Source organism: Mastigoproctus giganteus, chromosome 11 (assembly GCF_048544385.1).
Source record: "Mastigoproctus giganteus isolate SK-2022 chromosome 11, ASM4854438v1, whole genome shotgun sequence".
Lineage (NCBI taxonomy): Eukaryota > Metazoa > Arthropoda > Arachnida > Uropygi > Thelyphonidae > Mastigoproctus > Mastigoproctus giganteus.
In genome coordinates this window covers 50,542,890-50,557,514 of record NC_143585.1, presented here as the reverse complement: position 1 = coordinate 50,557,514, position 14,625 = coordinate 50,542,890, and the positions used below count along the sequence as shown (strand labels likewise).

The 14,625-nt window shown below is 37.5% G+C and overlaps 1 protein-coding gene across 1 annotated transcript in view; it reads right to left on the bottom strand.

Moving 5' to 3' along the window:
* LOC150078004 (protein diaphanous-like) overlaps positions 1-14,625 on the bottom strand; it is a 278,573-nt gene that overhangs the window by 127,014 nt on the left and 136,934 nt on the right. The window contains 2 exon segments of the mRNA XM_090384426.1: positions 4,274-4,392; positions 4,809-4,932. Of these exon segments, the coding sequence (XP_090240552.1) occupies positions 4,274-4,392; positions 4,809-4,932 (243 nt within the window).

Below are 14,625 nucleotides of genomic sequence, written 5' to 3'. Positions count from 1 at the left end.
GTTGGTCATCAATGGAGTCTCATCCATTTTTAGAAATGCTTCATCACTGATAAATGACAACCTTACTTCATCAGCAAATGAAGCTCTTAACATGTGAAAGCCTTTCACTCTGTTTTTCCCATTATTCACGAAATTTGATGCAAAAGTGTTTCATTTTCTATCCATTACAATCATGACAAAGGCCTAAGATGTCTGAACTGAACAAGCACTGCTCATTATTGATTTGCAGAGCAGGAAGCAGCTTGAATCATTCATATGGTGACCTCCTTCTCTATGCTTTCATCATTGTAGTTCTCTATCTCCAATGCTTCACTTGTAATAAATAAAGTCTCAGATCTTTCTAATCAGACCTTGTACTTTCACTGGCCAATAAACCATGGACACATTTCACTGGCCACTTTTTAAACATGACACTTTCAGTGATTGTGATATGCTAACAATTCTGGAGACAATTTCATGGTCTGATTGTCAATGGTTACATCAACATCAGAAGCAAAGTGGTATGCATATAACATAACAAATTTGGTGTGACAACACAGTATCTGTTGCTTCTGCTTTTTCCAATAGCACTGTGAGATAAACATGATACTGCTTATGTTACCTTCTTTTGTTCTAACCAATTAACATTTTATTTCTATATATTTTTTTTTTTAATCCATTTGCAAGTATAAATGCACACACTTTTTCGATGTAGTAGAAGTAGTGGCAAATGATGCAAGAAAGCATCAGCCAAAAGAAAAAAAAAAAAAAAAAAAAAAAAAAACATATCATCTATTTGTATCCTCCAAAAATTTGTTTAGTTCTTCCTTGAATTTATTCAAACCATCCTCTTCAACAACAGATGGAAGCCTATTTCAACAATAAACCACCCACTCGCTGAAGGAAAATTTCAGAATCTATCCTGTAACCATCCTTCCTCAACTTGAATTTATGCCCCCTCATGTGTGTAATCCCAAAAAGAGGTAGAATGCCATTAAAATTTAGCTTACCCAATCCATTTAAGACCTTAAACACCTTAATCAGATCAGACCTCCCACAGTTGCCTAGTATTCAGATACTGCAATTTGTAGAACTGAAGCCTTTCTAGGAAAGAGAACCTTTTTGTTCGCTTCAATGGTTCCTTTTAATGATTGCCCTTCTCTACACCCATTCCAGTAGATCTACATTCTTCCTAAAGTGAGGCCTCCAGACCTGTATATAATACTCAAGATGCAGCCTAACCATGGCCTTGTACAAGGGGATAATCATCCCCTTATCCCTGTTAGCATAGTTTCTGTATACCATTTACAAATCAACATGAGCTGTCCTGCCAGCATGTCCACACTGCTCAGAGAATTTCATATCTGACTGCTCAATTACCCCCAGATATTTTTTTCATTTTCCATTACCTAGAGTGTAATAATACACAGTTAATAATTTACTCTAGGATTACTGGTACCCATATGCAGTACCTTGCATTTGTAAATGTTAAAATTCAACTGCCATTTCTCGGCCCATCAATCTAATTTTTCTAGATCTTGTCACAGTACCATACTCTCATTACTGTCATTAACCACACTGCTGACCTTTGTATCATCTGCAAACTCAGACATTAAACTTGATATACCTTCATCAATATCATTAATAAATACTGAAAACAACAACAATGGATCAAGCACTGAAACTTGGGGGATTGAACCTTCTAAATCAATGTGCACTGTCCACGAAGAACAGTGCTCATTGATTTAGAAGAAGGTAGAGATTGAACCATTTTGTCTTCTTCCACTTACCATCCCTTTACCCACAGCAGTAACTTGCCCTTAAAGCCAACATTGCTCCAGTTTGTGTAGTAGTCTTAAGTGCAACAGTATCAAAAGCCTTCTTGAAATCGAAATATGCGATATTAAAATTATATTTTGCATCCAAATTCTTGGTCATTTCATCATAGTAACTTATCAGATTGGTTAGACAACACAACATCTTAACAAATCCATGATTTGACCGCAGTATAACTGCATTAAAGTCCAGATGGTCCTCCACTGCTTCTTTAACTGTAACTCCATAGGGTCCTCCCCTGAATCCAGGGATGCTCTCACAATTATGGCTAAGAGTTTGCTTATCTTCTTTGCCGCCTCCCTTAATATAATCAGATAGATTTCCTCCACACAGGCATCTTTTTTTTTATGTTCAGATTCAACTATTTCTCTTCCACTTTCCTTTCAGTTACCACAAAGTCATTTAACTCCCATTAGAGCTTAATAAACTTCTGGCATCCCCTCACCTAATGAATTCCTCATTAGGTAGATGATTGCACGTAAACTTCAACCACATTAGCAATATATCTACATAATGAAGCAATTTATAGCAGCGTAACAGACTTAATAGTAAGTTGTGAAGAAATACAAAACAGTGGGAAAATAGTGACCTTTGTTGTATTTAGAACACATTTGAATACGATATTTGAATAAATATGAAAATAGAGGTCAACAATAACGCTGCCATAATTGCAATTTAATGCTGACACATTAGCAATATATCTACATAATGAAATTGCTTCATTATGTAGATATATTGCTAATGTGGTTGAAGTTTTCCTGCAATCATCTAATCTACTGAATATGTGTACTTCATCTCCCTGCTTTTTTCCTTCTACTACGTATATTTTTTCCACCAGCTTATTTCTGTTATGCATTTCTTGAAAATTTCAGATATCGTTCACTTCTCATTATACTTTCGGTTTCGTTTTAGATTCATTTCTCGGCATGTTTGACCTACATAATTTTTTCCTTAAAATACAAGCATTTGGTATTAGCTCCCTATTATACTAACGTTTACATAAGCTAGAGCCCTTACTATAGAGAGAAGGGAAACAAGATTAGTGAATGGAACAAAGGGTTGCTCTTAGGAAGAAAGGCTTAAGTTATGCAAATTATAGTGTCTGGAGAGTAGGTACCTGTGAGGTGATCTGATTGAGGTGAGGATATAAAGCCTCGAATGGTTTGAGCATTCTCAATGCTGATGGAATTCTTCCTCTTGCTCAGAATAATTGCCCGAGAGGGAATAAATTCAAATTGAGGAAAGACAGTTGTAGGATAGATGTGTGGAAGTTTGCCTTTAGCCAGCGGGTGGTTGATTGCTGGAACAAACTTCTATCTGTCGTTGTAGAAGTTGATAGCTTAAACAGATTCAAGGCAGAACTATAGAAACATTTGCAGCAAGTAGATGGGTGAAACGAGAAGGGTTTTTTTTTTTTGGCTGATGCTATTAAGCTTGCTTTCTTGCATCGTGTGCCTTTACTAATGCTAATGGCCACTTTGTTTAGAAAGCTTTAAACAATATTTCTTCCATTAAACTGTTTTAATAATAAGTCTGTCTTCTCTTCTTGTTTAAGGGTCACATGGTCCAATACCTTCCTCTCAACCTGAAGTTCCAAATGACAAGGTTTTACAATATATTTATAACTGACCATTCACGTATACAGTAACAAAGTGGCTATGTCCACATCTTTAAGTCCAGTTATGGTCACAAAACACAATCTAGCCACTGTTGGTCATATTTGGGTGATACATCAGAATGCAAACCACAGATGGATTTCTGGATCAGATGGCAACAACTCTTGCACTGTTTTGAGTCAATGTGTTAGGTATTGTAAATATATGGACACTTCTCTTACAATGCATTCTCATTAGGGCAAAGTTGAGAATAATTCAATTAAAGTTTTACTAATTTTGTCAATGGTTTCTATTTGCATCAGACTTTGATTTTTCATCCAGTCTATTCATATCTGATATTAGTTTATTCAAGGATGGAATTGGGCAAGGAACTTTGCTTTTCTTCATTCTTTGTTCTCCTCTACAGAATTTGATAATAACAGTAGCCAAAAGAAATGAACCGTTTCAAGGAAAATCACTTTGCTAATTATAAATTATACTACTTTACCTCAATGTTTCATTTGTGTGTTGTGGGATACATTCACCCTTGACAAAGTAATCTTGGTAATATACATAGTAATTAATTTTCATAATGTTTAGAATGTTTCTTATTTGCATATTTTTATTTTCCTCTGAAGTCCCACATTAAAAATTGTGTATTAGGTTTTCTTGCATGTAGAATAACATGTTTACATCAAAACATTCCATTTTTATTTGTCAAATTCCTTAGTGATCACCCTGCAATTTTGCTAGTTAAAATGTGGAAATGTTTTGAAATTCCTGTAAAAGCAAAAACTGAAAACATAATTTAGCATTATATATAAAAAAAAAAAGGACGGGGAAGAAGAGATAGTGTGACTTACCAATCAAGGGTTCCACATCTATTTTAAACCGCTGTGTATGCCTGAAGTCTGGATCACAACCACTCTTGTGCAGGATGATCTGTGACACACATTCTTCAATTAATTTGTAGTAAGCAGATCTAAAGACAAATTTCATGCAGTAAATTTGATAGCATCAATTAATAAATAAAATAAATTTTCTGTTTATACTCCGGCACGACAACCAAGTCAGTAGAGTTTACAATAAATCATCAATACAAATATTTATCGTATTTAGTAGTCACGGGCTTTGAACTGCGGTCCACTCAAGGAACGCGTGCTATGCACTCTCGCTCCTGACCACTGGGCTACGTCAGGCCTAATATGAATTGCAGCACAACAGGACATTATTATTTTAACACACACACACACACACGAGAATTTTTCATTAAAGGAAATAAAATTGCAAATCTACAAATCCTCATGCGGAATGCAATTTGCAGTTCTCTGCTTCTCCATCAAAAAAAAATAATAATAAATAAATAAAATAAATAAATAGTCACTGTAAAAAATATACCTGATATTCACATCATCTCTGATACACAACAAATGTTGCAGGATTGACAGGAAGTAGGCTTCTGCAGTTGTGTCAACAACAGTTTGTTTTATAAGTTCAAAACAATCAGAAGGGTTACTTTTTGCTGTTAAGGAATTATTTATCAATAAATGTGATTAAATATAGTTATATTTCAGCAGGAATAAAAGTCTATAAATCTATTGGCATTATAAAAGGAATGCAAATACACCACAAAACTAGTACTACAAATTAACAAGGCTTATTCATGTGTTATCTATAATAATTAACAGTGATAAAATGTATGAAAGATAAAATATTTATGATCAAATAAAAATGAATCTATGTAAGGCTTTTCAACTCTGAATGTAAATTTTATAAGAGACCTCAGATGTTCTTTTGCCTTTAGATTTGATTTGAGATTTATCAATGAAGAATAAGTCAACAATATTCTTATTTGCATGCATTCAATTGTATTAAAGCTATAAATTATTCATCATGCAACCTATATGACACTAGGTTGAAACTACCTATAGTTCACTTCAGAAATTTAATGAATGATATACCCTAAAAAATATTTAGACATCACTTTGATGTTTAGCATTAGTAGAGGCATATGATGCAAGAAAGCAAACTTATGCAAGAAAGCAAACAGCATCAGCTGGGGGGGGGAGACTCCCATTTCACCCATCTGGTTGAATTTTTTAAAGCTGTCCACTTCCACAACATATGGAAGTTTGTTCCAGAAATCAACAACCACCCGGCTAAAGGCAAATTCCCACAGATCTATTCTACAACTGTCTTTCCTCAATTTGAATTTTTATGTCCCGTCAGTCAATTAATCTGGAATAGAGGAAGAATCCCATCAGCATTGAGCTTGCTCAAACCATTCAGGTCTTTATATACACACCTCAATCAGATCACCTCGTAGGTGCCTACTCTCCAGACACTGTAATTTGCATAACTTAAGCCCTTCTTCCTAAGAGCAACCCTTTGTTCCATTCACTAATCTTGTTTCCCTTCTCTCTACTTCTTCCAGCAGCTCTACATCCTTACTAAAATGAGGCCTCCAGACCAGTATACAGTACTCAACGTGTTGCCTGACCAGTGCCTTATACAAGGGGATAATCACCTTTTACCTGCTAGAAAAATACTTGTATATCATTAGCATTAGTAGAGACATATGATGCAAGAAAGCAAGCTTATGCAGCATCAGCCAAAAAAAAAAAAAAAACCCTTTCACTTCACCCCTCTGTTCGTTCAAAATACCTGTCCAGCTGAGCCTTAAATTTATTTAAGCTATCAACTTCCACAACAAGGGATGGAAGTCTGTTCCACCAACCAACTACCCACTGGCTAAAGGCAAATTTCCACACATCTATCCTACATCTATCTTTCCTCAATTTGAATTTATGCCCTCTCAGGTGATTATTCTGAGCAAGAGGCAGAATCCCATCAGCATTGAGCATGCTCAAACCACTGAGCATGCTCAATGGTTTGAGCATGCTCAAACCAAGTCTTTGTACACCTCTATCAGATCACCTCGCCGGTGCCTAGTCTCCAGACACTGTAATTTGCAAAACTTAAGCCTTTCTTCGTAAGACAATCCTTTGTTCCATTCACTAATCTTGTTGCCCTTCTCTGTACTCGTTCCAGCAGCTCTATATCCTTCTTGAAATGAGGCCTCCAGACTTGTATACAGTACTCAAGGTGTGGCCTGACCACTGCCCTATACAAGGGAATAATCACTTCCTTATCCCTGCTAGAAAAATTCCTGTATATCATTGATAAGACACCATGAGCTACTCTTGCAGCCCATCTGCACTGCTCAGAGAACTTCATATCTGCCTGCACAATTACCCCCAGGCCTTTTCATTCTCTACCACTGTCAGTGTAGTACCACAGAGTTGATACGTTGCTCTGGGGTTGCTGTTTCCCATATGTAGTACTTTACATTTGTCAATGTTAAACTTCATTTGCCACCTCTCAGCCCATCTGCTCAACCTTTCCAGATCCTGTTGCCGCAGCATAGTGCCAGTAGTGTCCTTAACAACCCTGCCAACCTTTGTATCGTCTGCAAACTTGGACATTAAGCTTGATATACCATCATCAATATTATTTACAAATACAGAAAACAATAATGGACCCAAAACTGAAACCCCAGGGACTCCACTAATAACATTAGTCCACAATGAGCAGTGTCCATTGATTACCACTCTCTGCCTTCTCCCCCCCCCCCAACCATCCCCTTATCCATAGCAGCAATTTGCCTCCAATGCAACACTGCTCCAATTTGTGCAGCAGTCTTCCATGTGCAGCAGTATCAAAAGTCTTTCTAAGATCCAAGTATATAATATCAAAGTTATTCCCTGCATCCAGTTCTTTTGTGACCGCATCATAGTATCCAATCAAATTGGTCAGGCAAGACTTCCCCTTAACAAAACCATGCTGTGTCCGAGCTATAACAGAAGTCTTGTCTAGATGATCCTGCAGTGCGTCTTTAACCAGTGCCTCCATTAATTTTCCTGGAATAAAAGTTAAACTCACAGGTCTATAATTACTTGTGTCAGCCTTTGATCCTCCTTTGTGAATTGGGGTCACATTTACACATCTCCAGTCTATGGGTACCTCCCCTGAGTCCAAGGAACCTCTCATAATTATGGCTAAGGGTTTGCTTACTTCCCTTGCTGCCTCCTTTAATATAACTGGATAGATCCGATCCACCCCAGGTGCCTTTCTTGTGTTTATCTTCAACAATTTCTCCTCCACTTTACTCTCAGTTATTACAAGATTACCTAGCTTACTGCCAGAGTTGAATACACCTCTGGCATTCCCCTCACTGAATAACTCCTAATGTGTGAATGTCGATGCAAAATATTCATTTAGTTTGTTAGCTACCTGAGCAGGATGATCAACAGCTGAACCATCGATATCAAGTGGATCAATCTGATTCATCCCCTTCCTTCTAGAGTTTACATAAGTAAAGAACTCTTTGCCGTTTTTCTTTGCATCCTTTGCCAAAGATTTCTCGTAATCTGCCCTCGCCTGCCTAACCTCCTTTGTAACTTGGTTACAGATCAACTTATATTTATCATAGACTTCTGTGTCACGCACTAATTTATATGCATCCCATGCATTTTTCTTCTCTGCCATATGTCTCATTAGTTCATCTGACATCCATTTAGGCCTAAACCTTGAACAATATTTCTTAGTTGGTATGTAAAGCCTAGTAGCTTTACATACCAACATAAGTTCTTTGAATGCTTCCCATTTTGAATTTGCTGTTGGTAACATCATCAGTTGGTCCCACTGTATAGAATTTAAATACAGTTTCAGACCATCGTAGTCGCCTTTACGAAAGCAATAACCCTTTCCTTTACCCCTGATGGTAGTTACCTCTTTGAGTAAATCCCACTTCAGCACACTGTGATGACAAGACACCATGAGCTACTCTTGCAGACCATCTGCACTGCACATAAAACTTCATATCTGATTGCACAATATCACAGAGATTCTTTGCATTCTCTACCACCCTAAGTAGTACCACACAGTTGATACGTTAGTCTCTAGTTATTGCTACCCATATGCAGTATTCTACATTTGTTAATGTTAAATTCAGTTACCATTTCTCAGTCCATCTGCTCAACTTTTCTAGATTAGTAGCATACAGTCATTAACAACCCTGCCAATCTTCATATTGTCTGCAAACTTAGATTTTAAGCCTTATATACCTTCATCAATATCATTAATATATATATATTTATATTTTTTTTTATGAAAACCCCAAACACGAGAATTATTAGAACCTATAGTACTTAATACCATACTTGGGTTTGAGGTTGAAAAGACGAAAGAAGATATTTTTTGACATTAGACTTGAACTTCTGTAGACTGCATTTTCAGGAAATATGTATGAAGGTTGGTCCAGAAAATGGCAGCTGAATGAATAACCAAGGGAGATGAATAGTTTTGGTTCAGTGAGTTTGAAGTTGGACAGTAAACGAATGTTGGCTGGTTGCAGCACATATTCGGACTGTTTTGAAAGAGAGAGGGAATTATAAAAGCCAATTCCAGAAGTACAGTGCCCATAGAAGAATCTGTAGAAAAGCATGCAGCAGAAATAGTACATCTATGAGACGGCGAGTGGAGAGACTCTGTTAGAGTAAAAAAAAAGTAAAGTGCAGCCATTATCAACCCACTGCAGGGTGGAAGCCTCCTCAACAATTCATGCTGAGGGAAATGGACCATAATCTGCCACGCTGGTCCAGTGCAGGTTGGCAGATCGACCGCATTCATCAGTCAGGGGCTTGAACCCCGGTCTACTCAAAGAGTGTGTGCTACTGCACTCCCGCTCCTGCCCACTCGGCTACGGAGGCCGTTAGAGAGGAGTCATTAATTAACCTAACTACCCTTTTCTAAATGGAATCTAGAAGCCTGAGAGGTTTTGGGGACACCATTCCAGATGGGGGAACAATATTCCATGGTAGGGTGGATTTTCGATTTGTACAGAGTGAACAGCTGCTTTTTAGATGCGGAAGAAGCAATATTTGTAATGCGCTTGTCTGCCAAGAGAGATAAGAAGTCAGAGTAATCCCCAAAAGAGATATACCATCTTGCCTAGAAATCGGAGTGTCACCAAAGATAAGCATTGGCGAGAAGAATCCTTTTTGTGAGATATAAGACAAGACTGAGTTTTAGAAGGATTGAAATCAAAAAAGTTGTCTTTGCCGCACTGAAAAATAAGGCGATCAGCATTTATGGAATTGGTAGTGGATGTTCGAGAAGTTGAAGCTGATTGAGCAGGGCAAGGTTTCTCAAAATGGAAAGTGGAATGCAATGTGCTATCATCAGCAAAACTATGGATAGGATTTCCAGTCAATGGAAGAAGGTTATTAATATACAAAAGGAAAAGAGTGCGGGAAAGAACTGAAACTTGGGGGACACCAGCATTAGTGGAGAAATTAGAAGATAGAGAGCCATCTACCATCACCCTCAGTGAGCAGTCAGAGAAAAAAAACTGGATAACAAATTACAAAAAACAGTTTGTAAACCATAAGATGGAAGCTTGTTTGAAGACCTTTATGCCAAATATAATTGAAAGCCTTTGAGATGTCAAGATGGGTAACATAAGCCAGAATATCACCAGTGGATCAACACTGATGGAATCCATACAGAGATTGTTGATCAGACGGAAGGTTTAGATGTAGTTGGTGGTTAGATTTCTCCATTACTTTAGGAAGAGTAGAAGTATTTGCAATGGGATGATAATTGGATGGGAGGGATTTGTCACCCTTTTTAGGAACTGGCTGGATATGAATAAATTTCCAAGCAGAAGGAAAAACACCTTTGGAATAAGAAAAGGAAAAAGGAGGCAAGGAACAGGAGTGAGTTCAGGAGCACAGGTTTTGAGAAAAAGTGGAGAAATACTATCAGGACCTGGAGCTTTCTTAGCATCAAGATTCATCAAAATCCTTCTGACATCCTTTTGGCGGAAGACCACAAGAGGCATTGAATGGAGCATCTTGGGAATGGTGGGAGGTGTTTTACCAGGATCATTAATACATGAGTTGGAAGAAAAATGGTATGCTAGCGGGTCAGCTTTATCCTTGGCTGAAGTGACAATAGAACTATCTGGTTTTGACAGAGGTGGGAAAAATTTGCGGTCAATAGCTTTCGCAAGAAACCAGAATGCTTTGGCTACCATTAAAGCAAGAAGCAAATTTTCTACTCAGCCTGTTCAAAATGAAGTTTGGAGTGATTAATAACTGCTTTACAATTGTTGCAAGTTTTGGTGTAGGCAGAAAATAACACTGAAGAAATGGAAACAAGCCAATTACGATATACAACATTCTTCTCTTGAAAAGCCTTAGCACATTTGTTGGAAAACCAAGATTTAGATAAAGGATGAAATTTTAAATTGGAGTGTGGAATAAAGAATTCCATTCTTATAGAATAATTTCACTGATATGATCAGAGCAAACGTTGACATCAGGAATTCTGAAATGGTAATCTGACCAAGGAAAAGAAATCTCGCAGGCCTATTTTGCATTCTTCTAATGCCAAACAATACGAGGTTAGGAATAGCCATGAGATAAAGGCTCCATTGGAGAAGAGACAATCACCAAGTTGTGATCTGAGGTGCCTAAAGGATTTCTCACTTCGACCGTGCACTTAGAAGGGTTGTTTGTGAGAAAAAGATTAAGCGTGTTGGCTGTATGGTTAGGATTGTCCAGTATTCTTGTAGGTAAATGAACAATCTGTGCAAGGTCATTAGTAATTGCAAAAGCCTCAGCATCTCGACCAGCTGGGTCGGTGCGATTAGAAAATGGAAGCCAGCTGGAGTTATTATTATTATTATTATTACCCATATGGTGCAAGGAAGCCTGAGGCTTATGCTGCACCAGCCAAAAAAAAAAAAAAAAAAAAAAAAAATTCTGAATTACCCAGAGAGAGAGAGAGAGAGAGAGAGAGAGAGAGAGAGAGAGAGAGAGAGAGAGAGAGAGAAGTAGAAGGGAATCACCAAGAAAGAGAAGAATGATGATATCCAGCTCAGGACCCTGGGTGTGCCAAGCCTATACTCACCAGATGTGAGCCCCTGGGGTTGAGTTGTGAACATTAAAATCACCAAGGAAAATTACCTCACTGTTAGGAAAGTTGGACTGGGGAAAGTCAAGCTGCAAAGAGAGGAAGTCAAAGAGCTCCAAGTAATTAGTGGAGTTGGGAGAAGAATAGAGACAACAGATGAATTTGACATAATGAGGTAGAGAGATTTTAAGCCAGAGAAGATCGAAAAGAGGAGTTTCCAAATTACCAAGTATCTGACAGGGAATATCAGAACGGACATATGCACAAGTACCACCATTCACTTTTCTGACAGATTCTGTCATAAAAGGTATATGGGGTTTGGCAGAGTGCATGTAGAAATGGACATTGTTGAGATTAGAACTGAAATATGTATATTTGTGAAATGAACATGGAAGTGTTTGGGAGGTTTAGATCTTTTCACAGATAAGCTTACTCTATTAGTTTTACAATTCATGGTATATTCAATAGTAAGAATAAGTGGGGGGGGCATGCTGTATGAAGTAATGAAATTTTTGGATATGGCATACACATGATAAGAATATACCCAGATCCTTGACATAATGAGGCCTCGAAATTGACAGTAGGAGTATAGGACTAATGACTCTGATGAATATAATAAACAATTCTACAGAGAAATAGAGTGTAGCAGTAAATCAGAGTGTCTTATAATGGGGGATTTTAATTTCCCAGATATTGACTGGAATTTGTGGATTGGTCACTCATACACTAGCAAGGCTTTTGTGGATTTATTGGATGATTGTTTTCTGCAGCATCATGTTCAGGAGGCAACTAGAGGGAGTAATACTCTTGATCTGATATCAGTAGTGATTTTTCATGTGTTAACAATCTGCAGATAAAGGAACCACTAGGTGGCAGTGATCAGTGTTCTGAAGTGGGATTTACTTAAAGAGGCAACTACCATCAGGGTAAAGGAGGGATTTTTGCTTGCTTTCGTAAAAGGTGACTATGGTGGTCTGAGACAGTATTTAAATTCTATACAGTGGGGCAACTGATGTTACGAACAGCAAATTCAAAATGGGAAGCATTCAAAGAATTAACCTTGGAAGCTACTAGGCTTTTCATACCAACTAGGAAATATTGTTCAAGGTTTAGATCTAAATGGGACAGAGAAGAAAAATGCATGGCATACATACACCGATGAGCCAAAACATTATGACCAGCTAGTCATTACTCAAATCGAAGCAACTACAGGTGAACTACAGCACATGCGCGGGTCGGGACACAGTATAAAAAACACCTGATACTGAGCTTCATTAATCAGTGTTACTCTTGTTCTTTAGCTGGGAAAGGCAGCGGACTTAAGCGAGTTTGACAAAGGCCAAATTGTAATGACCAGATGACTGGGTCAGAGCATATCCAAAATGGCACAGCTAGTGGGGTGCTCATGGTCAGCCGTGATTAGTACCTACAAAAAGTGGTCCGAGGAGGGAAAATCCATGAACCGCCGGTGAGGTGTTGGACAACCACGGCTCATCAATGCTCGAGGTGAGTGAAGGCTCTCTCGGATGGTATGTGGCAACAGAAAGGAGACTGTGGCGCAAGTCGTTGGTAATTGGAATGCTGGTGATGGGTGCAATGTGTCACAACACACACACACACAGTACATCAAACCACACTGAAAACAGGACCGCGTAGCTGCAGGCCACTCAGAGTGCCCAAGCTAACCACGGTTCACTGGCAACAGTGCCTACAATGGGCCATTTTGTTTCAGCAACGGATCAGTTAAGTTATAAAATTTTCATTATCTTAACCTATAAAGCTTTATTAAATTTACTTTTCCATTGGCCAGAAGTCCTTATGACAGGCTGATATCTAAATTATTTCTTATCATAATTTTATATTACAAACAGCTATATTTCATTTATATTAATTTGTACCTCCTAAACCACTTGAAGGCAATTTTTTTTGGAATGCCATGAATCAATGTTTGTTTATACTTTTGTTACAGAAGTCACCGTGAGTCTCTTGACAGCCAAAACTGTCAATCTTACCTAAGTTTGTATGCAGACAGAACTGTTCCGTCCGCATGCACTCAACAACAGAAAGTCTTCCCACACTCTCAACTAAAGAAAGTTTCAATGTCACTGTCAAGAAACTTCTTGGCATGATGGAAGAATAAGTAACTGAAATCTTACTGTTATGTATGATTAGGGCTATATACATTTATAGCTTTAACCATACATAAACAGTTTGTCAGTTTAGCCTTTTGTTCTTTTCTGTGATAGCTGGTTCTATCAAGAGTGACTGCATAAATTTTCTGAAAGAAGACAAATTTATTTAAATTCATATACTTCAATTTCAGGGATAGTTTCAAGTGGATCAACAAATTTAAAAAAGGAAGTACAGAATTAGGTATCTATCCGTAAGTAGTGAGACTTCCTAGTGACATTGCTTCCACAGAAGCTTTTCATAAATTTATACAAAAATTAATTGAATCAGATCTGAGGCCTGAATAATTTTACAATGCTCGTGAGAGGGGCTTATTTTGGAACATTTATACTAAAGAGATCTTTAGTTCATAAGGAAATTTTCCAAAATCAGTAGACAGTGACTGATGCTAATGCTTTTTGAAAATTCCATTGGAAGCCACAACCTTTCAAGAATTGCTCACTTTCTATTCTCTACAAAGGCCAGAAGAAAGATTGGGTCAACAGAGAAGGGCGTGTTGAATGTAATCAGCCTGAATCTGTTTTACGTATATAAAAAAAGATGTATAAAAGGGGGGAAAAAAATGCCCAAAAAGGGCTTTTTTTTTTTGGCTTTAATCACATCCTTAAGACATTTTTGCTGTTATCTATCTGGAAATGAGCTATTACAACCCTTTATAACCCTCTGATAGATACTTTAATTAATATGCATCACATTCTAAATATATGAATTGACAGCACTTTACCTGTGTAAGGTTTACAATATATTTATTGCTAATAGTCTAAAATCATGTTTTGGGGAAGCTTTTGCCTCTACTTCTTCAGTGATTATAATCCTCTTGTTACACCATCACAGAACACCAAAAGGCTAAACTGACAGACAATTTCAAACATATGTTTAAAGCTATAAACATATATAGCTATAATAATACATAAGAAACAGTTTGTCCTTTACTTTTGCTGTTTTTGGGATGGTGCAACAGCAAGATTATAAGCACTGAAGAAGGGGAGGAAAAATCCATGATCATGGATTTTTAGATTCTAATAGTCATAAATAAATTCTGAAC